Source organism: Ailuropoda melanoleuca, chromosome 17, assembly GCF_002007445.2.
Source record: "Ailuropoda melanoleuca isolate Jingjing chromosome 17, ASM200744v2, whole genome shotgun sequence".
In the NCBI taxonomy this organism is placed as follows: domain Eukaryota; kingdom Metazoa; phylum Chordata; class Mammalia; order Carnivora; family Ursidae; genus Ailuropoda; species Ailuropoda melanoleuca.
The window spans coordinates 19,421,153-19,448,559 of record NC_048234.1 but is presented as its reverse complement, the minus strand read 5'-3'; the positions used below and the strand labels follow the sequence as shown (position 1 = coordinate 19,448,559).

General features: G+C 34.9%; 1 protein-coding gene across 7 annotated transcripts in view; it reads left to right on the top strand.

Annotated features, from left to right (window-relative positions):
* JAK2 (Janus kinase 2) overlaps positions 1–27,407 on the top strand; it is a 121,794-nt gene that overhangs the window by 52,224 nt on the left and 42,163 nt on the right. For 4 of the 7 annotated variants that reach the window (XR_004621760.1, XR_004621761.1, XM_034647148.1 and 1 more), the window contains exons 4-8: positions 4,169–4,292; positions 11,833–11,950; positions 17,621–17,766; positions 24,017–24,338; positions 25,110–25,229. Coding sequence is in view for 4 of the 7 variants with exons in the window: in XM_034647148.1 (XP_034503039.1) it covers positions 4,169–4,292; positions 11,833–11,950; positions 17,621–17,766; positions 24,017–24,338; positions 25,110–25,229 (830 nt within the window). In the remaining 3 variants the exon portion in view is untranslated. Of the gene's footprint in view, positions 1–4,168; positions 4,293–11,832; positions 11,951–17,620; positions 17,767–24,016; positions 24,339–25,109; positions 25,230–27,407 lie in introns of those variants that run through there. The other 3 variants (XM_034647151.1, XM_034647152.1, XM_034647153.1) reach the window with 3 other exon arrangements.

The following is a 27,407-nucleotide window of genomic DNA, read 5'->3' as shown; positions in this document are numbered from 1 at the left end:
AAAAAAAAAAAAGAATAATGTAGTGTCCTTCTGTGTCTCTAACTACAGTCTTTAGTTTAAAATCTAATCTGTCTGATATGAGAATTGCTACGCCAGCTTTCTTTCGAGGTCCATTGGCATGAAAAATGGTTTTCCATCCTTTCACTTTCAGTCTGGATGTATCTTTAGGTTCAAAATGAGTCTCTTGTAGACAGCAAATGGNAAATGGATGGGTCATGTCTTTTTATCCAGTCTGCAACCCTGTGGCGTTTTATGGGAGCATTTAGGCCATTCACATTGAGAGTGATTATTGAGAGATATGATTTTAATGATGTCATGTTGGCCTGTGAAGTCTTTGTTTCTATAGATTGTAAATTTCTGTTCTGTATCACTCTTGGGGCCTTTTTACTTTTATAGAACCCTCCCTTAATATCTCATGTAGGGCTGATTTGGTGGTTATGAATTCCTTCAGTTTCTGTCGATCTTGGAAGGTCCTTATCTGTCCATCAATTCTGAATGACAGCCTTGCTGGATAAAGGATCCTTGGCTGCATGTTCTTTTCAGATAGAGCTTTGAAAATATCCTGCCAACCCTTCCTGGCCTGCCAGATCTCTGTAGACAGGTCTGATGTTATTCTAATATTATTTCCTCTATACGTAAGGATTTTCTTCCCCCTGGCCGCTTTCAATACTGTATCATTGGATGTAATATTTGCAAATCGCGCTATGACGTGACGTGGTGTAGGCCTGTTCTCATTGTTCTTGGGAGGGGTCCTCTCTGCCTCTTGGACATGAATGCTTGTTTCCTTTGCCTGATTAGGGAAGTTCTCAGCTACAATTTCTTCAAATATCTCTTCTAGACCTCTCTTTGTCCACCCCCTCGGGGGTGCTGATGATTCTGACATTGGAACGTTTCATTGAATCAGTAATCTCCTGTAATCTACATTATTGAGATTGGATTTTTTTTAGCCAAGTGTCTGTTTTAACTTTCTCTTCTACCATCCCATCCTCCAATCCACTAATTCATTCTTCTGCCTCATTTACCCTCACCACCAGAACATCTAGTTTTGACTGCATTTGATTCATAGCATTTTTAATTTCTTCCAGATTCACTCTCATTTCTGCCCTTAGAGATTCTATATTCTCGTTAATATTTTTGTTAATATTTTTTTCAAGCCTACACATCATCTTGACCATTGTTACTCTGAACTCCATTTCTGACAATTTGGTTATATCCATATATATATGGCAGAGGCCACAGACTCATTATCTTTTCTTTGGTGGGGGGGATTTCTCCTCCTTGTCATTCTGATGAGGAGATATTGTGGGGTTGCCCAGAGCCCAAATTATTGACCAGGACCTAGGCAGTGTGCCCTTGTTTTATAGGGACCTTAGGGATAGGGGCTTCTTGATTTTTCAGCTTGCCTTCTGGGGGAGGGGCCTGACGCACTGATATTCAGGGAGCCCTGTTTGGGTAGAGTCTCCGTGTCCCCTGCGAGGGGGGTTGGGGATGGGCACAATGTGAGCTCGTATTTCCGGGCTTTTTTTCTCTGGCTGCTTTCCCTGGTGGTTTTCTGTGGCTCTTCTGAGAGTCAGAGCAGCAGTGGCCGTATCCCAGCCTCTGTCTCAGAACAGAGAGATTGCAGTCTGCTCTCCACTCTGCTCTCTTGGCCACTTTAACTGTTTCTGTCAGTGCTGCCAAAAACCCTGCAGCGTCCCGGGTTGTGTGCCCCACAGCCACTCTTCCAGCCCTCACTTCCAGGGCTGGGACTTCTCTGTCCTTTGTGCTTCTAACACTGCCAGCCGCCCTGGTTCCCGCATGCTCTCGAGCTCCCTGTTTCTGTGTGGTTTGCGCGAGCTCCGGAGCACCGGTTTTCAGTCAGGACGCGCGCGTGTGTTTCCGAGCTCTCGGTTTCAGTCTAGTTCGACTGTGGGCTCAGGAGCTCCCATTTTCAGTCTGGACGTGTGCCCGCTCCCGAGCTCGAGCTCCTGGTATCAGTCTGGCTCCAGTGAGCGCTCCAGAGCTCCGGTTTTTAGTGTGATCGCGCGTCCCGGGCTCACGGCCTCAGTCTGCTTTCTCTTGGGTGCTGTTCTGCGATTCCAGCCCACCCCCCAGTTCCTGTTGGTACTGCTTCCCGGTGCCCAAGCACAGTGGCTCCCTCCCCCTTCCGTTTACCTTCCGATATCTGTGCCCGCATTCATGTCTCCCCACTTGGTACCTCAATACTCAGCTCTGGAGATGTTCGTTTGTAGAGGTCCAGATGTATCTTCCTGCGTCTCAGGCTGATTCCCTGGCTTTCAGGATGGCCTGGTACATATCCAGCTCGACTCAGGGGACCAGCTGTAAAAGGGGTCCCCTACTCCTCCATCTTTTTTCCCAGTCCTATTTTGCATTTTTAATACTGATTTTTATTGTAAAATATTTAAAGTAATACTTTGCATAGAAGAATACAATAAATATCAGTATAGTCACCACACAACTTTTCAAATTTATTATTTTGCCATTTTCAGACATTCCTCTGATTCATTGTTGTGATGAATTACATTCATTTTTCCAATTTAGCCATCTCTGCTTTTGTAAGATAAATTAACTTTGTCTTAATTTTCTTTAAAGAAACATTATGGGATTTGGTTTGCTGATAATTAAAATGTTTTGGATTTTTATATCTATTCATTTATAATGTCTGGATGGTTTTGGGGTCACGGTCAAAGTGAACTCACAAATTATGTTAATTTCCCTGTTCTTTCTTTCTTTTCTCTATAAAAGTACACCAAAGATTAGAATTGTTGTTTTTTAATGTATTGAGTTAGATAACTTAGATCATTCTGGTATTTTGTGTTACAATCAGATTAAAGGTACAATTTTCCCTCTTAAGTATCAGTTTAGTTATAGCCCATAATTTTATTTTTATTTATATTTTTTAAAAGATTTATTTAGTTTAGGGAGAGAGAGTTGGGGGGAGGGGCAGAGGGAGAGCATCTTCAGGCCGACTCTGCGCTGAGCACAGAACCTAACACGGGGCTCTGTCTCACAACCAATGAGATCATGACCTGAGCTGAAACCAAGAGTCGGCCACTTAATCTAGTGAGCTACCCAGGTGCCCCTGTGCCATAATTTTGAATACATGTTATTAATCATCATTTATTATAAATGCTGTTTAGTTTCTCTTATAATTTCTCCTATGACCTATGAGATATTTAGAAGTGTGTAAAATACAAGAATGAATGCAAGGATACAGTTTAAAAGTTGTTACTTTTATATGTAACTTAACTGAAATTATTACATATCTATGAGTAAACAGTTGTGATAATTTTAATAAAAATTTTAAATCCTTGTTGTCAGTCTGTCAAGTTGGTGTCATTTTTGTCTACAGTGGAAAAGAATGAAAACATTACTAGAATAAATACACTTTGGTTTTTTTGAGGCATATGTTTTTAAATATATAGGGTTAAACATGTTTTTAAATATTCATTTCTGATTTAGTTGAAGTGTAGTTAGAGAACATGGTATGTGTGATTATTCTCTGGCACTTTGGGAGACTTATTCTTAGACTCCAAATGTTTGGGATGTGTGTTTGTATATATGTGTGAATGTTCTCTGTGTGCTGAGAAATAATGTGCATTAATTAATTGTGTGGCTTTGCTGTTTTATATGTTTTTTAAAAAGTTCAGTAGCCTTCAAACCTTTGTTAAGGTATCTACTAAAGCTTTGAAAAAAAATCACATACCATTGCTATTTAAGTTGACATTTAAAATTTTTCATTGTAAGTTTAAATAGTGGAGAAAATATAGTTACTAGTGCACTGTGTAAAATTTGACATTTAAAAACAAAACTGTTGTGCTATTCTCTTAAATGTATCCAGTGACCTCTAAATATTTCAGTTGATACCTTCATTAAAAACACACACACGAGTTTGAATCGACCTTTCTATGCAAGACAACTAAAAAAATTGGATAAAATGTTTTAAAAAATCTGCTTGAAAGAGTCCTGGCAATCATACGTTAAAATGTAGGGAAAAAGATTTAATTAAGAATTCAGTTGTAAGCCATGTTGAACCAAAAGCTGTCAACTGCCACTGCATTTGTGCTGATTAAAAGAGAGGTTATTTCAACGCCATTATAAATTACAGATGATATATAAATGTACTTGTTACTATCTGTAATTGTTCCTTTTTCTACTTCTTTCCTAGGAATCACACCTGTGTATCATAGTATGTTTGCTTTAATGAGTGAAACAGAAAGGATCTGGTATCCACCCAACCATGTCTTCCATATAGATGAATCAACCAGACAAAATGTACTCTACAGAATAAGGTACTTTCTCCAATAAAGTGACTCATTTAATGTTTGAAAGGCAAAGTGAGAGGAATTATCAAACATATTTTTAAATTGCAAGGTACTTGATAATAGAGACCAGAACTTCATTTAAGATATTTTGTCCACCAGAGGACATGTTTTTACTTATTTTTTCACTGGAATGCTCTGAGCTTTTCTGGTAGGATGCTACTTTACCACTTATGATTATAATTAAATTTAAAAATGATGAGAATGGCCTTTACTAACAAAATCCTGAATGTTTGGAATATTGTTAGTTTCCCAAGAAATTCAGTGTTTTGTGCAATAAAATGTAATCTCACATCTCTTTTTAATAATTTTTTTAGAGTTGAAGTGAAGATATGATTTTGCCAGTGTTTATTTACAGCCTCAAATTATTAGTTAATTCATTTCATGATTTATGGAAATATGTAATACCAATTTAGAGAAATCCAGAGAGGTACTTTTCCACTCAAAAGGATAAAACAAAGAAATAAGTTTGATCTGTGGCTCTTATGAAATAGATTCATTCCATGCAGAGTCAGTGTTGCATAGTAAAAAAGCACATGGACTCATTCATGATCTTAAAAAGGAAAGAAAAGGAAGCCTTAAAAAACTAAGACTCAGGAGAAACATCCTTACCATGGTAAAGGGTATTTACCAAAAGCAGGAGGCAAATAATATTTTCAAACGGTAAGATGTTAGAAGCAATCTCTGTAAAATCAAAAACAAGTAGAAAACAAAGATGGCCACCACCACTGCTTCTATTTAGGATTTTGGTGGAGTTGCTAACAAGTACAGTAAGACAAGAAAAATAAATAAAATATTTAATAATTGAGAACAAGGAAACAGAGTCATTATTTAGAGATGATATGATTGTTAGCATAGACAATGTAAGCAAATTTATAGGCATCAATAATAAGCATTCAGAAGAGTGCTAGATCTGTATGATCAGTATGTTAAAAAAATCAACTATTTCTATACTCCACAGAGAAGAGGTCATTTAAAATAACTAGTAGCAATGAAAAATGCAAAGTACTTAGGATTAAATCCATCCAAAGTTATGTAAGACTTCTATGCAGGTTTTAAGACTTAACAAAGTTGAATTTAAAAGAAGCATGCTAACATGCTACGTATGATTGACAAACTATCAGCATCTTATTAATAATATTTTCTGTATCACTTTCTGTAATGACTATACTTTCTGCAATTAGCAAGTGTATCTTTTGATTGGAAAAGGTCTGTGGAACAGAGGTCTATAGTCTAAAAAGATTTTTGCAGAAAACTGTAAAAGACCAGTAGTTAATATTTTAGGCTATATTATCTCTGTTTTAACTATTCAGTTCTGTTATATAATGTGAAAGCAGCCATGAATAATAAGTAAATGAATGGGCATGACTGTGTTCCAATAAAACTTTATTTATAAAAACTTAACAGTGGACCAGAATGGGACTGTGGGACAGAGTTTGCTGACCTCTAAAGAATTAAAAATTGTTTCTCTTATCAAATTCATGATTTTTTTCCTATTCTACATGCTGTCTATAAGAGGCACACTTTACATTAAAAGCCACAAGTAAACTAAAAGTAAAGGATTGAAAAAGATATAAGAGGCCCTCAGTAAACAAAAAGGAGCTGGAGCAGCTATATTAATATCAGACAAGATTGACTTGAAAGATATAAATTGTTACTAGAGACAAACAAGGGACATTTTGTAATGGTAAAAGAGTTAATGAGTCAGGAAAACAAATAATATTTGTTTATAATTGTTATAAATTGTATCTGATGACAGAGCTCCAAAATTCATTAAGCCAACAACTGACAGAATTGAAGGGGAAAATAGATAATTCCACAATAGTAGTTGGAGACTTTAATACATGACTTTCAGTAATGGATAGGACAACTAGACAAAAGACCAGCAAGATCAAGGAAGACTAGAGCAGCACTATAAACCAGCTAGATGTGGTCATATAGAACACTTCACCCAGCAACAGCGAAATCACATTCTTTCCAAGTGCACATGGCACATTCTCTGGGATACACCACACAGTAGTCTACAAAATGAATCTCAATAAGTTTTAAAAGATTGGAATCACATAAAATTTGTTCTTTGACTGCCGTGGAATTAATTTAGAAATCATTAACAGAAGGAAAACTGGAAAATTCCACTAATATGTGTTAATTAAAACAGTTCTGAATAACCACTTGGTCAAAGAAAAAATTCACAAGGGAAAATAGAATATACTTTGATATGACTAAAAATGAACACATCAACTTATGGTATGCAGTTTAAACAGTGCTTAGATGAGAATTCATAGCTGTGCACACCTATATTAAAAAAGGAAAAAGTTCTCAAATCAAGAGCATTCTACTTTAATAAAGTAGAAAAAGAAGGGTGAATAAAACTCAAAGCAAGTCAAAGGAAGGAAATAATGAAGATCAGAGTAGAAATAAATGAAAAAGAGAAAAGAAAACAACAGAAAATCAAGAAACCAAAAGTTGGTCCTTTGAAAAGATCAATACTATTGATAAGTCTTTAGTTAGATTGACCAAGATAAAAAGAGAAGCTTAAATTATTAAAATCCGGAAGAGAGAACATCGGTCACTGTGACATTACAGAATAAAGATTATAGGGAGCAATGGAATGCCAACAAATTACATAACCAAAATGAAGTGAACAAATGCCTAGAAAGACCAAACTATAGGAACTGCCAAAAGAAGAAACAGAAAATCTGATAGACTTCTTGTAAGTACAGACATTGAATTAATAATTTAAAAAAATTTCCCCACAAAGAAAAGCTCAGGCCTTAGTGGCTTCAATGGTAAATTCTATCAAACATTTAAAGAAAAATTAATACCAATTATTCACAAAAAATGAAAAGAAAGGAACATTTCCTAACTCATTCTGTGAGTTCAGTATTACCCTAATATCAAATCCAGATAGACATCCAGAAGAAATGAAAACTATAGGTCAATATCCCTTATAAATACACGTATAAAGGTTTTCAAAATACTAGCAAACGAAACCCAGCAGTATATAAAAAGGATTAAATACCATGACTAAGTGGAATTTATTCTAAGAAATACAAGGTTGCTTTAATATCCCCAAATCAGTCACTATAATGCACCATATTAGTTAAATAAAGGACCAAACCACATGATCATCTCAATAGAAACAGAAAAAACATTGGACACTATCTAACACCCTCTTATGATAAAAATACGCAATGGAGGAACTTCCTCAGTCTCATAAAGTGCAAAAATCCCAAAGCTAACATTATCCGTGATGGTGAAAGAGTGATTGCTTTCTCCCAGGGATCTAGAACAAGACAAAGATACCTGTTTTTACCACTTCTGTTTAACACTATACTATAGATTCTAGCCAGGGAAAAGAGAAATAAAAAGGCATATTGGAAAAGAAGTAAAACAATCTCTGTTTATAGATGATATGATCTTGTATATAAAAAATCCTAAGGAGGAGCACCTGGGTGGCTCGATTAGCTTGGTCATGATCTCAGGATCCCGGGATCGAGCCCCAAGTTGGGCTCCACACTCAGTGGGGAGTCTGCTTGAGGATTCTCTCTTTCTGTCCGTTCCCCCATTCTCTTTCTCTCTCTCAAATAAATGATTCTTGAAAAAAATCCTAAGGAATTAATAAGCTACTAGACCTAGATAAATGAGCTCAGTCATTTGGAGGATAGAAGATCAATATACAAAAATTGGTTGTATTTCTATACACTAGCAGTAAACAATGCAAATGTGAAAGGAAGAAAACAGTTCCATTTACAATAGCATTTAAAGAAGTACTTAGGAATAAGCCTCACAAAAGAAGTGCAAAAACTATCCATTGAGAAAAGTAAGATATCATTGAAGGAATTTATTTATTTTTTAAAGATATTATTTACTTATTTGAGAGAGAGAGAGTGCGCAAGCAAGAACACAAGCCGGGGGAGCAGCAGAGGGAGAGGGAGAAGCAGACTCCCCACTGAGCAGGGAGTCCGACATGGGGCTCGATTCAGGATCCTGAGATCATGACCTGAGTCAAATGCAGCCACTTAACTAACTGAGCCACCCAGGTGGCCCACTGAAAGAATTTAAAGAAATACTTACCTAAATGGAAAGATATCTCATGTTTATGGATCAGAAGACTTAAATATTGTTAAGTGGAAATACTCAAGTGATCTGTATATTCAGTACAGTCTCTGTTGAAATCCTAACTGTTTTTACTGCAGAAATGGACAAGTTAGTGGTAAAATTCATATAAATATCAAAAGTACTTGAAATAGTCAAAACAATCTTGAAAAAGAACAAAGTTGGAAGATTTACACTTCCTAATTTCAAAGCTTACTCCACATAATCAAGACAGCGTGGTACTGGCTTAAGGGTAGGTACATAGGTTAATGGAATAGAACTAAGAGTGCAAAAATAACCCCTGATATTATGGTGATTGATATTTGACAAGAGTGCTAAGACAGTTCATGGGGAGGAATGCTCTTTTCAACACATGCTGCTGGGACAACTGAATATCCGCATGTATAGTAATGAAGTTAGATCACTAACTCACATTATATACAAAACATTTACTTAAAATAAATCATAGACCTAAATCTAAGAGCTAAAACTGTACAACTCTTAGAAGACAATATAGCAGTATATCCCTGTATACTTAGGAGTAGGCAGTGGTTTCTTCAGTATGGTACCAAAAGCTCAAGTGACGCAAGAGAAATAGATTAATTGGGATTCATCAAAATATATTTTTGTACATCAAAGGATGCTGTCAAGAATGTGAAAAACTCACAGAGAAGATGTTTGTAATCGGATCTAATAAACGTTTTATATCTGGAATACATAAAGAACTCTTGTTCAACAGTACAATGACAGATAACCCAATGGAAATATGGGCAAAGGGTTTCAGTAGCATTTTTCTAAATAAGACATACAGATAGCCAGTAAGCACATGAAAAGATCCTCAACATTATTATTCTTTAGAGGAATGTAAATCATAAACACAACAGGATACCACTTCACCCATTAGGATGACAAAGGTGTAAAAGATGGACAATAACAAGTTATGAATTTTTCAAATTATCACTTTTTGAGTAGAGCAGAGGGTGCTACATAGTGATCCATGCTTCAGCAACAGAGAACAAGAGAAACCAAAGTAGAAAAGTGTATTACAGGTCCTGGAGGAAGTACCCTGCAGGCCTCCAGGAGCCATATGGGGAAATCAAGGCAGATTACAGAGAGAGACACAGGACACAGGGCACATGCCTTTACTAGGGTTTGTGGGTGGAGTGCTTTGGGTTCCAAATTCAATTATAAGCCAAAAGAGCTGGTCTTTGGAAAGCCACATGGGAATCTTATTGAAGGGACGTCTGTAAGGGTTAGGTGCTGGGAGACAGGAGAGACTGTTGGGAAGTTGTATCAGAAACTTACATTTCCTTGTGACTCAGTGGCCTGTTCTCTAGGGCATGCACTTGCATGAGGAGGCTAGTGTCAGTTTAAGGTCACTGCAGGCCTCTTGGCTAAACAAAACAGATGCCAAAGGCAGCAATACCAAAGACTAACTTAGCTAAACTCTCCACATGTGTTGGCAATGATGTGTACTATTGAGATGCTTATATTGGTTGCTGTTGGAGATGCGAACTAGTACAGCCACTTTTTAAAACAGTTTGGCTGTTCCTCAAAAAGATGAACATAGAATTAACATATGATCCATCAGTTCCACCCCCAAGTATGTATGCAGGAGCAATGAAAACACACACACACACACACACCCTTCTACATATTGTTCTTAGCAGCATTATCCACAATAGCAAAAAGATGGAAACAACCCAAATGTCCATGAAGTGATGAATGAAGAAGCAAAATGCGGTTTATCCATACAAGGAAATATTAACTGGGCATTAAAAAGGAACAAAATGCTTATACTTGCTATAATGTGGATAGTCCTTGAAAATATGCTTAGTGAGAGAAGGCCTTTTCTACCTTCTTTACTTATTTGAGAGAGAGATTATATAAATGATTCCATTTATATAAAATGTTCAGAATAAGCAAATTTATAGAGAGAGACTAGTGGGAACTTAGGGCTGGGAAGTAAGTGGAGTGATTTGGGTGTGACTGATGATAGATACAGGGTTTCTTTTAGTGGGGATGAAAATGTTCTAAAATTAGACTGTGGGGATGTTTGTACAGTGCTAGGAATATACTAAAAAGCATTGAATTGTATGCTTTAAATGGGTGAACTTGAAGGTATGTGAATTATATCTCAATAAAGGTATCAATAAAGCAATATAGATTATTTTTTGTTTCTTTGAAGGACAGGTTTTTTAACCTATTTTATTCATTCATTCATTTGCATTGAAGTGTAGTTGACATATTAGCTGAAGGTAGACAACACAGTGATTTGACAATTATATATATTATAAAATGCTCACCGTGGTAAATGTAGTTGCCATCTCTCACCATACAAAGTTATTACAATATTATTGACTATATTCCCTACATTGAACTTTTTATCCCCACGACTTATTTATTTTATAACTGAAAGTTTGTACCTCTTAATTCCCCTTCACCTGTTTCACCTATTCTCCCCTACCCCAACAACCACCATTTTTTTTCCTGTATATATTAGTCTGTTCCTTTTTAACTTTTTTGTTCATTTGTTTTGCTTTTTAGATTCCACATATAAGTGAAATATGATATTAGTCTTTCTCTGATTTATTTCATTTAGCATAATACCCTTTAGGTCTACTGGCAACATTTCATTCTTCTTTATGGCTGAGTAATACTCCATTGTATATATACACGATACCTCCTTTATTCATCTCTTAATGGACACTCAGGTTGCTTTCATATCTTGGTTATTGTAAATTATGCTGCAGTGAGCATAGCGGTGCCTATATCATTTCAAATTGGTGTTTTCATTTTCTTCGGATAAATACCCAGTAGTGGAATTATATACCCAGTTGTATGATAATTCCGTTCTTAGTATTTTGAGACCCTCCATACTGTTTTCCATTGTGGCTGTGCCAATTTACAGCCCCACCAATAGTGCATGGAGTGTCTCTTTTCTGCACATCTTTGCCAGCACTTGTTACTTCTTGTCTTTTTGATACTGGCCATTCTAACTGGTATAAATTATATCTTATTGTGATAACCTCCATTTCTTAAAAAAAGAAGCAATTATTTGTTTTTATGCCAAATTAGTATTTTCAGTTTCCTTTACTGATGTTACTAGATTAATATTTTAAAAATTTTGTTAATATTTTATTTCTATGTTTCTCTGTTTCCTATTGTTGCTTCTGCATTCTGCACATAGAAGCAGGCAGCATATTGATTTTACGCTTAGGTTTTTGAATTTTCTGTTTACATTATCATGGTCTTACCCAGATTTTCTTTTGTCCCCAACTTGTATTTAACACTGTTAGCTGTGTTTTCTGGTTATGGGATAATACCTTTCAGTATGCTGGCAGTGGTTGTATGTACACAGTTTGTTTATATTTGAACTCTTTGGAGGCTGATTGAATGTTTTGTCTCATAGATTTTACTTTCCTTACTGGTATTGTAATGGCAGCAACAGAACCTATCGGCATGGAATATCTCGAGGTGCTGAAGCTCCTCTTCTTGACGACTTTGTCATGGCTTACCTTTTTGCTCAGGTATAATTATGTCATCTTACTTGTATATGTGTTAAATGTTAAGAATCTTGCTGTGTAGTATAGCTCTTCATCAGGAAGATCTTCAGAGATGGGAAAACTGATGTTCTGTCTTGCATAGCAGGCATAGAAAAGTAACAAAGTTGAGTCTTTTTATGAATAATTTTTAAACCCATAACTTATAAATAATAGAATTTATTTTATAAAGGTTCCCTTAATTGGCCCTTCTGAATTTTTTTCTTTTTTAATGTTTTAGGACATTTTAAGGATTTCACAAAGTTTAGATTGAGTTATACAACAGGATTCATGTTGATATACGTGTCTAGAATATAAGACAGCAAAATTTCCTCAGAGAAATTTTTTTGAATTCCTGAACAATTGCAGACTTAAATAGTGGATAGTAAAATGTAAAGAAAGTAGGAAACTCAATAAAAAGTGAGTTACAGTAGTTTGTTTAGCTCCTTGTAAGACACTGAGCGTTGTTACTTGATCTGAGAGCTGTGTTCCAGTTATTTGTTTATTAATGCTATTATATTAAATTTTCATAGTGTATTTGAACATTTTGTAATGCTTTCTTATCTATTACCTTAATTTAAACAGTAATTGAAATGTTCCATCATTAAATAACTTTTGTTTTTATGTGCCACAAGACTGAGGAGTAGAAACTAAAGAAAGAAAAAAGATATTAGTGCTTTTGGGTAAAGATATGCTCTTATTATCCCCAAGATGTCAGATTAAGGAGTTCTGAATCAGATTTGCTGATATCATAGGAAATAACCCCACAGATCCTCATGGCTTACGTTTCTGAGATGTCTAGGAAGACTGGTTCAGTTTTTGAGCAAGACATTGATAAGTATTCCTCTTTTTGGTGTAAGAGAACAAGCAATTTTTTAAAAAAATTCTGGTAAAATATACTTAATAAAAGTTACCATTTTAACCATTTTTAAGTGACAGATTGATGGCATTAAAGTACATTCACATCATTGTGTAACCATCACCATGATTCATCTTTAGCACATTTTTCATCTTTTTAGACTGAAACTTCATACTTGCTAAACAGTAACTCACCATGCCCTTCTGGCACCTGGCAGCCACCTTTCTACTTTCTGTCTCTGTGGATTTGCCCATTCCTGGTGCCTCACATAAGTGGCATCATGCAACATTTGCTCTATTGTGACTGACATATTTCTCTTAGCATAATGTCTTCAAGGTCTTCCATGTCATAGCATGTATTAGAATTTCCTTCTTTTTAAGGGTGAATAATATTCCATTGTAGATAATCACATTTTGTTTATCCATTTATCTATTAATAGGTACTTGGGTAGCTTCCACTTTTTGGCTCTTAAGAATAACACTGCTATGAACATGGGTATAAAAATATCTCTTTAAGATCCTGCTTTCAGTTCCTTTGGATATAGATCCAGAAGTGGAATTACTGGATTATTTGGTAATTCTATGTTTAATTTTTTTTTTTTTGAGGAACTGTACACTCTTTCCTATCGCAGCTGTCCCGTTTCACATTCCACCAGCAGTGCATAAGTGTTCCAATTTCTCCACATCCTTGACAACACTTACTGTTTTTCTGATAATAGCCATTTTGTGGAGTGGGGAGTGATACCTTGCTGTGTTTTTGATTTGCATTTCCCTAATGATTACTGATGTTGAACATTTTTGTTAAGCTTTTTGACCATTTGCATATCTTCTTTGGGGAAATTTCTGTTTATGTCCTTTACCCATTTTTAAAACAGGTTGTTGTCAAGTTGTAAGTGTTCTTTATATATTCTGGATATTAAGCTATGTGATTTGCACATATTTTCTCCCATTCTGTCAGTTGCCTTTCACATCTGTTGATGTGTCTTGTGATGCCCAAAGGTTTTTAATTTTGATGTAATCTGGTTTCTTTTTTCTTTCTGATATCATGAAGCCTTCCCCCTGTATTTTCTTTTAAGTGTTTAATTGTTTTAGCTCTTATGTTTAGATCTTTGATCTATTTTGAGTTAACTTTTTGTTGGTGGTGTAAGGTAAGGCCCAATATCATTCTTTTGCATGTGGATATCCAGTTTTTTCAGCTCATTCGTTGAAAGACTGTACTTTCTCTATTGACTGGTCCTGGTATTCTTGTCAAAAGTAATTTGACCACCACCCAACTTCTATATAGCTTCCTTTGTTTCAGTAGTCATTAAGAAAAGAGAGAGATAGGCTTTTGAGAATAGATACTATGAGGTTATGATTTTCTGTTGCTTTTATGATTATATCACCTGTGCTGCAGAACTGGTTTTATTTTGGTGGCATGCTAGTTTAAATCCCATTAATAAGACAGTTTTCCTAAACTGTCTGTTCAACTGCTTTACCGTAATACTGTGATATATAATACTTTTGATCTAGAAAAAATATGGATGATTTCTAATTTTAGTCTTCCTAGGAAGGATTTTCTCATCTAGGACAGCAAAATAATTTCACAATAGAATCCTAAATTGCGTCTAGATAATAAATACCACATGTAATTTTTCTATTTCTTAATGTTTCTATTTCTCTAACCCTGTGCCCAGAAAATACAGAAGGTAGTAATTAACTTATCCAGATTATGTTGATATCATGATGGATTATATGCATTTTATAGAATAAATAAAGCATGTTTGACCAATGACTTCATCAGAGTATGAGATTATGTTGATATTTTGAAATCACTAAAAAATAGTTCAGCCACTAAACTATGAAGTACGTTAAGACACTGCAGTAGAAAGATGGATTTGGAAAAGGTAAGCCAATAAAAGCCAAAAGTTAGATGTCCCTTTTAAATTCATTTTCTTCTGAGGATTGCCTTGATATCATCAAATATGGTGACTCAGCAAATAATTTGCTGCCAATGTAAACAGTCTTTAATGAATTCGTATATATTCGGCAAAAAAATGTATATTCACTACATGTTGTTTCTTTGGTTCATTTCTGACCTTGTGACTATAACTGTTTTCTTATTTTTCTGGGTGAATGCAGATAAAATTTTTTGGTTCAAATGTTGTCAGCTACCCAGATGAAAAACTACTTAAAAAATTTTTTTTATTTAAATTCAATTATCCAGCGTGTAGTACATAATTAGTTTTTGATATAATGTTTAATGATTCAGTAGTTGCGTATAACACCCAGTGCTCATCATATCACGTGCCCTTCTTAATGCCCATCATCCAGTTACCCCATCCCCCCACCCACCTCCTAGAGACTCTTGACTCCGGAAAACTACTTTTCTATAGTTACAATTAAAGGAAATTTTTATTGTTACACACTGCATTTTTAAAGGACGGCTAGTTTAAGATAGTATGCTTTGGTATTTGGGACTCTATTTCAATTGTAGTTTTTCTCTAATGGGCATTTGGTTGATTTTGTCTTAATACTGCTCTTAATGGTTTTTCATATCTTTATTTTCTTTTGGGTATAAGTTCCACAGAATATCTTCATGAACGTAATTTATTATACTCTGATCCTGTATAGAATATGGAACAAAAGCAAGGTATTACAAAGAATCTACCTAGCTATCAGTTACCTTTCTTTTTTTAATTTAAATTCAGTTAATTAACATATAATGTATTATTCGTTTTAGGGGTACAGGTCTGTGGTTCATCAGTCTTATATAATACCAAGTGCTTGTTACAACACATACTCTCCCCAATGTCCACCACCCAATTACTGCATCCCCCTACACCCCCTCCCCTCCAGCAACCCTCAGTTTGTTTCCTAAGATTAAGAGTCTTTTATGGTTTTTCTCTCTCTCTGGTTTCTTCTTATTTCATTTTTTCCTCTCTTCCCCTATGATCCTCTGCCTTGTTTCTTAAATTCCACTTATCAGTGAGATCATATATATTTATCTTTCTCCGATTGACTTATTTCACTTAGCATAATACCCTCTAGTTCCATCCATGTTGTTGCAAATGGCAAGATTTTATTTTTTTTGATGACTAAGTAATATTCCATTATATGCATATACCACATCTTCTTATTCATTCATCTGTTGATGGACATCTGGGCTTTTTCCATAGTTTGGCTATTGTAGACATTGCTGCTATAAACATTGGGGTGCAGGTGCCCCTTTGGATCATTACATTTGTATCTTCGGGTAAATACCTAGTAGTGCAATTGCTGGATCATAGGGTAGCTTTATTTTCAACTTTTTGAGGAACCTCCATACTGTTTTCCAGAGTTAGCCATCAGTTATCTTAATCAGAATAATTTACTTGCCCATTTCTAAAAGTGTGGTGAGGTAAGTGTTGGCAAAACAAAATCTAACTCCTTCCCTGAATTAACTTTGTGTTACCAATATTAGGCTTTTGTTTTGGTTAATACTGGTTATTTCATGGTTTGTGCCTTTTAAATAATACAGTTTCTTTTTTTTTGTACTAAAATGCCTTCTAATGTATTAATAGGAAGTTAATAAACAAATATACTTTTTAAATATCAATCCCAGGACCCTGAGATCGTAACAGACTGAACCACTCAGGCGCCCCTATTTTTTTTAAATAAAATTATTTTTGAAGAATTTGTGTTAAACTTTAATTTCATGAGATAAGTTGTCACATTAAAAGAAAGGAGATACATACATGAAATAAAGAGAATGGCCCTATATTTCTCCTATCCAGTTTAAAACCTTGGTTAACAGGTGCCTGAGCACCTCAGTCATTTAAGCATCCACCTTTGGCTCAGATCATGATCTCGGGTTCCTGGAATTGAGACCCCCCATTGTCAGGCTCCCTACTCAGTGGGAAGTCTGCTTCTCCCTCTCTCTCTCCTCCTGCTTGTGCTCTCTCTCTTTCTGTCGCTATCTCTGTCTCTCTCAAATAAATATGTAAAATCTTTAGAAAATAATGAAATAAAATAAAACTTGGAAAAGTAAGTTGGAGTCAAAATGTAGGTACCCTTGAATGACTTGATCCTAAAAAGCAATAGACAACCATTTTCTTAAAACATAAGTTTCTCAGAGCACCTTCTCTTAAAGCATCATGCCTCTTCCACTGGTAGAAGTATCAATGATTAAAGTGCTCTAAGAAAATAAAGTATATTCAGGGAGACTCATTAAGAAGCTGCTGTAGTGGTTCAGATATGAGATAATAAGGATCTGATGTAGGGAGTTTTGAATTTTCCATGAAATGTTCCCTGATTATCTCAACTGGATATAGTTGCAACTCCTTTTACATTCCTGAAGCATCTGTTGTGTGGCACTTAGTATCTGCATTATAATATTTTGTTTACGTGTTTAGCTTCTCTATTAGATTTTAGTCTTCTTGAGGGTTGAAGCCCATCTTATATTTTTTGTATCTCACACAGTCCTACTTAGTATAATGCTTTGAACAAATTTAAACTAGTTACGTATTTAATTAGCTAATATCTATTTTAATTTAGGTAATTTTTATGTTAGGTAATTTTTATGTAGAAGATATAATTTGAAGATACAAGCAGTGAAATAGGTTGACATTGTATGTACTATATAATGGGGAACACAGTCTAAATCAGTTTCCATTGACAAAAAAACTTTCACTAAAATTTTATGGCAAAATAATTGAAAAATCAGTGAAGGAGTTGATGTTCTTTTTAAATGCATGTTAGAAATTATAGGTTAAAATACAATAGATTAAAATGTGATAGTGAAATTTAAGAGATCTTTCCTTCTAAATTTTTTTCCTGTAGTGGCGGCATGATTTTTTACATGGATGGATAAAAATACCTGTGACCCATGAAACACAGGAAGAATGTCTTGGAATGGCTGTGTTAGATATGATGAGACTAGCCAAAGAGAAGGATCAAACCCCACTGGACATCTATAGTTCTATCAGGTAGTTTCCTTTTGCATATTCATATACATAAATGTGAAAGTTGGAGTTTTTCTATATTTAATTGCATTTTCTGTGTCAAATTTTTTTTGATTTTATAATAATTAAAAGTCATATGGGTAACTTTTCTTCCTTGTGTACAACACATAGTCTTTGAGGTAAAAGAAATTATTTTTTCTTTTTTTCTTCCAGTTTTATTGATATATAATTGTCATGTAGCACTGTATAAGTTTAAGGTATACAACATCACGATTTGACTTTCACGTATATGTGAAATAATTACCAAAATAAGTTTAGTTAATATCCATCATCTCATATACATACAAAAAAAAAAGAGAGAAAGAAAAAGAAATTTTTTTCCTTATGATGAGAACTGTTAGGATCTACTCTGTTAAAAACTTTAGTATATACCATATAGTGGTGTTACCTATAGTGATCATATTGTACATTATATCCATAGTACTGATTTATCTTAGAACTACAAAAAGGTTTTGAAGTGGAGTACTACAGAAAATATCACAGATATTTGATACCTATTAATTATTTGATTCATTTATTCTAAAAAGTGTAAGTAAAGTTAGGGGAATGAAAAGAACACCTGGAGGCATAATTCTGATAGCAGATCCTCAAATTGTCTGTCTAAATAATTCTGAAGCAGTATTTCTCAAATATTGGCTCATATTTTACTTGAATTAGTATCACCTGAAGTGCCTGTTAAAATTGAAGATTTCTGAGTGCTACCCAAGAATTTGGAACTAGTAAATCTGAGGGACAGCCCGTAAATGGAGATCTTCACAAGTTCTGGGGAATTGTCCTTAAAATTTCTGCTTTCTTGTAGTATCATTGACATATAAAATTGTGAGGTGACTGGAAGTGTACGTCGTGGTGGCTTGCTGTATGTATACACGGTGAAAGAACTCCCCCATCTAGTTCATTAACACATCCATCACCTCACATATGTATCTTTTCTACTTACCTTTTTTTTTTTTTTTTTTTTTGGTGAGAATGTTTAAACACTCCTCTCAGCAAATTTCAGTTCTATGGTACAGTTTTATCAGAGTCACCCTGTTTTACATTAGATCCTTAGACTTTATTCATGTTGTAACTGATCCAGCAGATTCTTTTATCAGAGATCCACACTCCACATTCTCCAAATTACTCTTGTGCATATTGAACCTTGTCATGTCTAACAGGATTTTTTGAAATACTGCTCCTACAGCCCAGCTTTAATGGCTATAAGACTTCTACTCTTTTTAGAGGTGCATATGATTATTATAAGAGTTCGTTGAGTTTTTTTTTTAAGTTTGAAGACTAAACATATGTTTTACATATTGCATACTTAGGATTAGAAGACTGAGGGATTAGAAGTTATGAGTCTGGTTAAAACTCCTTGTATTTCTTGAAATCCTTCTTTCAGTAACTCGTTTTAGTCATTCCTTTACCAAGTGCCTTAAAAACAGTTACATACCCAAATTGAAGGGTATCAGTTTCTGTTTCCTCTTTGGTTTTAAGTATTCTTGTTTTGTTTTCAGAAGTCTGTTAAGTCTTAATCATAAAGTTCACCCATTTAAAATGTACAACTCAAGATTTTTTTATTATTGAGTTGTAAGGGTTTTTACATATTTTGGGTACAAATCTCCAGATGAAAATTATTATATTTATAATTTGTGAATATATTCCTCATTCTTTGTTTTTTCACTTTCTTGAAAGTATCATTCATAATACAAAAGTTTAAATTTTGAGGTAGTCTATTTTTTCTTTTGTTTCTTGTGCCATGACATTTTAATATTAGATAAATAATTTCGGCCTGTCCTGAAGCAAATCATGCCTGCCTTGTTTGCCTTTTTAATATAATTTGACTCAACTGATGTTTTCTGAATTCACATTTAGTGCTTATTTCTGAGAAATAATCAAGAAACTCTACTCAGTGTTAAAATATTCAAGATTGATGGGAGGATAGATAAATGATTAGTTGTTGGCAGAATGAAATAAACTGTTTTGTTCCCAGAAATACCCAGTAGGATATGGATCTCTGATTAGTATAATTAAATACATATTCCTTCCCCGACTTAAAAAAAAAATGCACATAAGGTGCATATTCGTGTGTCTGTGCCTGTGTGTTAGCTGTGTCTGTGAGCACATGCCTCTGTGTGTGTGTGCATTAGATGCTTTTCTGTATGCCAACTCCTAATTGGACATTATGGCTTAGGTATTAGAGTACAGAAAGTAAAGGAAAGCATAAAATTTTTGTGTTTTCATTCTTCATCTAATCTTTAAAATCCTAAGTCTGCTAAAGAGTGGGAAGAAGAGAACTGGAAAATGCAGAGAGTTTAAAGGAGACTGCTGAATTTGTAAACATTAAGCCTGGACCAAAGCCACTTACATAGCAACTGAGCTATTCACCTCATCTCGCTGGACTCCTTTCTAAAAAACTAAGTAAATAATAACATGTCCAGTGGTCTACTCCAACTATAATAATAAGATGCAGGTTTCATTTTATAGTAAAAAGATTATATACAGTTTCTAAGACAAGGTTCAATTTCAGAGCCTTTTGGAGCCTCAATTTTAGCATTCTTTAAAAACTCAATTTAAGAAAAGCATGAGGAAAAATATTTTTATGCTTCAAGAGTTAATAACTTTTCTCTTGAAAAAATTTTAGTGTTTCTAACAAGTCTGATTCTGATAGCATGACACTGAAGGGGATTGACCATGTTCAAGAACCACAGATTCGGAGTGCCTGGGTGGCTCAGTTAAGCGTCTGCCTTGGGCTCAGGTCATGATCCCAGAGTCCTGGGATCAAGCCCCGCATCGGCTCCCTGCTCAGTGGGGAGCCTGCTTCTCTCTCTCCCACTCCCCCTGCTTGTGTTCTGTCTCTCGCTGTGTCTGTCAAATAAATAAAAATCTTAATTAAAAAAAAAAAAAAAGAAACACAGATTCCTATGGTATTCCCAAAGGAAATATGTCTGGTCCCTTATGCAGGCATCAACATGGAAAGCTTTGTTTTATGTTGTTATTTTAAACTCTTTTTATATCCTAATAAGCCTTATAAAACCTTATTAAAGCCTTATTAAAAAGTAGCCATTGGTGGCTTTGTATTTTGGATTTTTGTAAAGTGTTTATATAAATTGTATTCAGATTTAATGAGTCTCTTGGTAACTAATGTTTTTGACAGAAGAGGTTAAGCAAGAATCATTTGTATTCTGATTCTATTTTTTAAGTCTTTTCAGTGTTTATTCTAAACTTCCTGAGGCTCTCCTCTATGCTATCTAGACTTTTATTACATTTTATATATCTGTTTATTTAGAAATATATAATTGTTAGGAACAGAGTGTGACTTTTGAGATCTGAAAAAAAGAGTAGAATTTAATGGGCAGAGAGAGGGGCGTGATGGAGTGTGTAGAGACTCATGGAAAAGGCCTTGAGGCAGAAGGGAGCATGGGAAGAGTGAAGAGAGTCAGTATGGCTAGAGCCCAAAGAGTTAGGAGGAGGCAAAGCAGGGGCTAGACAAGAACCTACCGAACCTTAGAGCCATGTTGACAAGGTTGCGAGCACTCAGAAACCATGCAACGGTATTAAGCAATGGTGAAATGATTAGATTTGTGATTTTAAAAGATCCCCATGAGTCCAGTATAGAAAACAAAATCAGACAGTGGTAAGAGTAAATGGAAATACTAGTTGCCCAGAGACTAAGGCCATTGCAGTATTTTCCTACAGAAGATGCAGTTAGTAATGAGTTAGTAATGAAAAAAATGGGCAGCTAAGAGAAGTATTTAGAAGATAAACTCGGGAATGTGGTGATGAATGGAATAATGGAAATCAAAGGAAAAGGCAGCATCAAGGATGATTCCTGGGTCTTAGGTGAATTGCAGTGCTATTTACTTAGATAGGAAATGCTATAAGAGGATCTTTTAGGGGAGGACATCAGCAGGACTTGTGAGTTTGGTTTGACACATCGTTCACAGAGCTTTTGAGACATTTAAGGTAAATGTATAGATTGACTTGCCCATGGAAGATAGAGGTACAGAGTTTAGAGGTCCGTGCTGGAGACAGATATCAGAGTCATTTGCATGTAGAGAATCTAGAGAGAAAGAGTATAAATAAGAAGAGGAGAGGGCTTTATGTCTTGAGGAACTTCAAATTAGTCACCAGGTAGGAGTGAACCTGAAAAGATTGAGAAGTATCCCAAGAGACAGGAATAAAGTCAGGAAAGCTAAGGGGAGAAAGTTGAAGGAGAGAATGGTCAGCAGTGTTGCATGCTGTTGAAGAATGACAAGGGAGATGAATATGGGAATTTGGTTTTAGCAACATGAAAGTTTTTCTTGATTTTTAACAAAAGCATTTTCTATGGAATGATGGAGCAGAAGCCAGACTGGAGTGAATTGAAGAGTAAATGGAAATGCCTGTATGAACTCTTTCAAAATCAGGCTAGATGGGCTATAGCTGAAGGGACAAGTGGGACAAAGAAATTTTACATTTAAGGTGGGATGAACGTTAGTGTTTTGTGGATGGAAGAGAAATAAGAGTAAAAGTCCCCAGAGGGTGAATGTGTATTAGAGGAAGAAAGAGGCTATAGGTAAATATGTGTCCAAGAAGTGGCTTTACCTTGCTGGTTTATACCTCATTTTTTGGTAACAGGTGGGGAGGAGGTGGGAATGAATGTAGATGTCTGTAGATTTGCTAGCAGAATGTTGAGGGAGCTCTGCGTAGAGATGAAGTCATTTGCTGAATGTAAGGAGGAATACAGCTGAGGTTTAAGGCAGAAGAAAGGTAGGCATTTTGAGAAAATTGGAGAGGGTTTGACATAGTTGTGGAACTTGGGAGAATTAGTTGAACAGAGAAGTGTTGTAAAGGTGATGGTCTTCCTGAAAGCGTATTTGAAATTGGTGATTACGAGTTTATACTGCCCTGTCTACCTTGTCAAATGACTCTCCAGCAGCTCTGCTACTTGAGTACAAAACTGAGTGTTCCTCAGCTTGGCTCAGGCAGAGTGCGGAAGGGAAGAAGCAGTGGTATGCTAATAAATGCTTAACAACTGGTTGTTAAAAAAACCCAAAGATCTGATTTGTCACCTTTGCTGATATCCATGGTGTAAATGCTGCCTATGGCCAGTTTCAGGGTATCAGCCTGATGTGCCTGAATGTAGAACTGGGAAGAGATGAGCAATAGCAAGTCTTTTTCACCACTCATGTATGAGAGATGTAAACAACCTCAAAAAGCATAGGTAGGTGTAAAATGTAAAAATTTAAAATGTAAAATAATTAGGAAGTGATACATTTTGAGTTATTACCTACATTTTTTATTATAATTTATTTGTAACTTTATAGAACTTAAATTTTAATGACAGCTCTTTAACAGTCAACTGAATAGTCTTAAAATGTAAGCTCTCAGCATGAGCCAGCTTGAACACTAGCTATAAATACTCAAATACAGGATAGAGTGAGAAGTGATATTATGGAGTGGTGCACAGAATACTATCAGACAAAGGGAGGCGCATCTAACATACTCACAGAGAAAGGTTGCCTGGATTTGATGATGCTTGAGCTGAGACTTTTGGAATGAGTTAGAGGCAACCAGATAGGAGATGGTGATGGTAAGAAGGATTAGCATAGGTGAAGGCATGGAAATTTAATGCAGTTGTACCTTCAGAAATAAAATGCTCTTCATTTGTCAGATATGACAAGAGGGAAGTTATCTCTCTTCTTTAGGATATTTCCCACAGAGATAGAAGTACAAAAAGTGTCAGAACATTTCTGAGTAGAATTGTTTTGATACAAAGGAATTATTAAGAGTTATTGAAAAAGGCCTAGAAAATAATGTATACAAAAGAAGTATGTTTGCATAATGAACAACTGTAGCATCCATCAAAATGTAACAGTTTCCAGAGTTCAGATAAATTTTGGTGTACAGCATCATAGGAAATATTTGTAACACGGTGCCAAAAAATTGATGTTTAAGATAATCAGAGAAAATGAAATTTTAGAGACTCCATTATTAACTAGACTAAGTCTTCATTTCATTAGGGGAAGAAAATTAACATATCCTATTCCAAACATTTATGGTAACTCAAAGAATTTTTATATGTATTCATGTCATCAGGCAAAACCTTAATATTGTACAGGTGGTGGCTGTGTCACCTTTCTCCACTTGACCACTGTGCTGCAGCTCCTACCTATCGCGTAATTTCTCTTTCTTTGTCGTTTTTGATTTATCTTCCAATTTGTTTTGTTTTTCTGTGTGTGCTCTTTATCCCCAGCTACAAGACATTCTTACCAAAATGTGTTCGAGCAAAGATCCAAGACTATCATATTTTGACAAGGAAACGAATAAGGTACAGGTTTCGCAGATTTATTGAGCAATTCAGCCATTGCAAAGCCACTGCCAGAAACTTGAAACTTAAGTATCTTATAAATCTGGAAACTCTTCAGTCTGCCTTCTACACAGAGCAGTTTGAAGTAAAAGAACCTGGAAGTGGTCCTTCAGGTGAGGAGATTTTTGCAACCATTATAATAACTGGAAACGGTGGAATTCAGTGGTCAAGAGGGAAACATAAAGAAAGTGAGACACTGACAGAACAGGTAATCCTTAATGATACGTTCTCATTCTTTGTTAATTTAAGTGAATGGCAATAGAAGCAGAGTAATTTTACTCATTGGAAACGTGGTCTTGCATTTCTCTTCTCTCATTGATAGAAGTGGAAGTTTTTAATAGTGTGAAACCATCAAGGTCATATCTGTAATTCTTTTCTCATTGTTCTTAAATGGTTTTTTATTTAGTTTTTTTTTATGACAAGTATTAGTAATGGTATTCTTACAGTTTTCAAAAAGGCTTGAATTCTAAAAGTGATTTTTAAGGTAGTTTTGCCTCTTTTTAAAATTTTGCTCTTATTGATAATAGTCACAATCATAAAATTTAATTGGAGAAGATTAATTTTAATTGATTTACACTGATGTATAAGTTAGTTTTTTTAAGTTTTACACTATAAGTTTTAAGTTTGTTCATACCTGTGTTGTTCTTAGATCGCTATTAGAGATTTACCTTTACCTTCATTCTTTGGTGGTTTGAACTTTCAGTTTTCTGACAATGGTTCCTATTGATGTTGATTGGATTGAAGGGAACTGCGGCATAGTTAGATTGCTGGTACCTTTTAATGCTCTCATTTTTAAGTCAAAGCAAGATATGGTTAAGTCTTAGGGTTAGATTATTGAGGGAGAGAATCCGATTTGGTTATTGTCAATACTTTCTTATTTTGAAGAATTTGGAATTAATATTATGTTCTTCATAAGTTTTGTTTTAAAATGGCTCCCTTAGTTTTACCTGTTTTTAATTTCAACTGCTCTTAATTATAGGATTTACAGTTATATTGTGACTTTCCTGATATTATTGATGTTACTATTAAGCAAGCAAGCCAAGAAGGCTCAAATGAAAGTAGAATTGTAACTATCCATAAGCAAGATGGTAAAAACCTGGTAAGTTTGCTTTATAACCAAATAATCATTATGTTTATTGTCAGAAATAAGTATTTTAGAATCTTAATACCAAAGTTATTTTCTCCTAGGAATTCTGATGAGAGTTTTAAATATAACTCTAAACATAAACATCAGTTTAGTAAGGTTTTGGTTACATCTAGCTTTTATATCACTACCAACACTATCTTCCCAGAGTTTGTTGAACATTAATGTATTTTTTGCTCATTTTTATGATTAGCAAGGCAACAGTTACTCCCCCACCCCCTCTGCCCCACTCTTGATTGTGCCAATTCCCTGTTGTAATACTGATTCCAGACTATGTATTTATTTATTTATTTATTTATTTTTACCAGTAGGGATGTGCATAATGCCAGTTATACTGCCTAATGAAAGGAGAGAAGGAAATCAAAACAATGCTTTCTGGGATTCATGTAACAGTGTAAACCAATCCCAGGTTAGCCCTACCCAAGCTGAAACATGTGATTGGCTCTAAAAGATTAATTCTTTCTCTTTCTTTGATTAGCTTCAGAAAACCCACTTATTTTTAATTTTCTAATTTTTTAATGCCAAATACAATGTTATTTTAGTTTCAGATGTACAACATCATGATTTGACAATTCTGTACTTTACACAGTACTCACCATGATAAGTATAGTTAGAAATCCCACTTATTTTAATTGAAAGGGAAGAAGTAAATTCCTTTATACTCTTCTCTTAAATTGCTTACTTATGTGGCTCTGTTTTCTTTTTAACTCCGGTATTTTTTTACCTCCTTGCGTAAAAGTCACTTTAATGTTATTTGTTTGTTTAACATCAGTATTTGTATGACCTGCCTGTCTATTTTAGGGTTATAGTTACTAAAATTATAACTAACTTGTAATTCACTTTAGTCAGCATACTTTACTGTTCTTGGATAAAAATATGTAAGTAGTGTATAGCTACTACCTAACAGATTATGAGCTTCTTAAATGTAAGGATCATTTTGGAATATGTGTTTTTACCCTCTGCACTTTGCATAGTACTCCAGGCCCTACTTTAGAAAGAGGTTGATAGGTACTTCATGGATCAGTGAAAGGATGATTAATAATTTTCAACTGCAATGTGGAATTAATAGAAGAAATATTTATTCTGTAAATATCAAAACTACACATGTATACTGTATAAATACACCTAAATATTTATTGGCATACCTTGGAGCTACTGTGGTTTCAGTTCTGGACCACCACAGTAAAGCAAATATTGCAATAAAGCGAGTCAAATGAATTTTTTTTTTTGTTTCCCAGTACATATAAAAGTTATGTTTATACTATACTGTAGTCTATTCAGTATGCAAAAGCATTATGTCTTTAAAAAGCAATGTATATACCTTAATTAAAAATACTTTATTGCTAAGAAATGCTAACCATCATCTGAGCTTTCAATGAGTTATAATCTTTTTGCTGGTGGAGGATCTTATCTCTGTGTTAATGGCTGCTGACTAATGAGGGTGCTGTTTGCTGAAGGTTGGGGTAGGCTATGGTAGTTTCTTAAAATAAGGCAACAATGAAGTTTGCCGTGTCCGTTGACTCTTCTGTTGACAAATGATTTATCTGTAGCATGTAATGCTGCTTGATAGCTTGCTACCGACAGTAGAATTTCTTTCAAAATTGGAGTCAGTCCTCTCAAAGCAAGTTGCTGTTCTGTCAGCTAAGTTAATGTAATATTCGAAATCCTTTTTTGTTATTTAGACAATCTTCACAGCATTTTCACTGTGAGTAGGTTCCATTTCAAAAAACCACTTTGTTTTCTCATCCATAAGAAGCAACTCCTTATCCATTCAAGTTTTATCAGGAGATTGCAGCCACATTCTTAAAAAATTTTTTTGTTTTTTATAGATTTTATTTGAGAGAGAGAGAAAGGGAGAGAAAGAGAGAACTAGAGTGCACGTGTGCAATTGGGGGTGGGGGAGAAAGAGAGGCAGAGAATCCAAGCAGACTGCTCACCGAGCACAGAGCCCCCGATGCGGGACTCAATCCTAGGACCCATGAGATCATGACCTGAGCTGAAATCATGAGTCAGATGCTCAACGGGGGATTGAGATACCCAGGTGTCCCACATTTTCAGCCTCCATTTCTTTTTTTTTTTTTTTTTAATTTTATTTTATTATATTGTGTTAATCACCATACAGTACATCCCCAG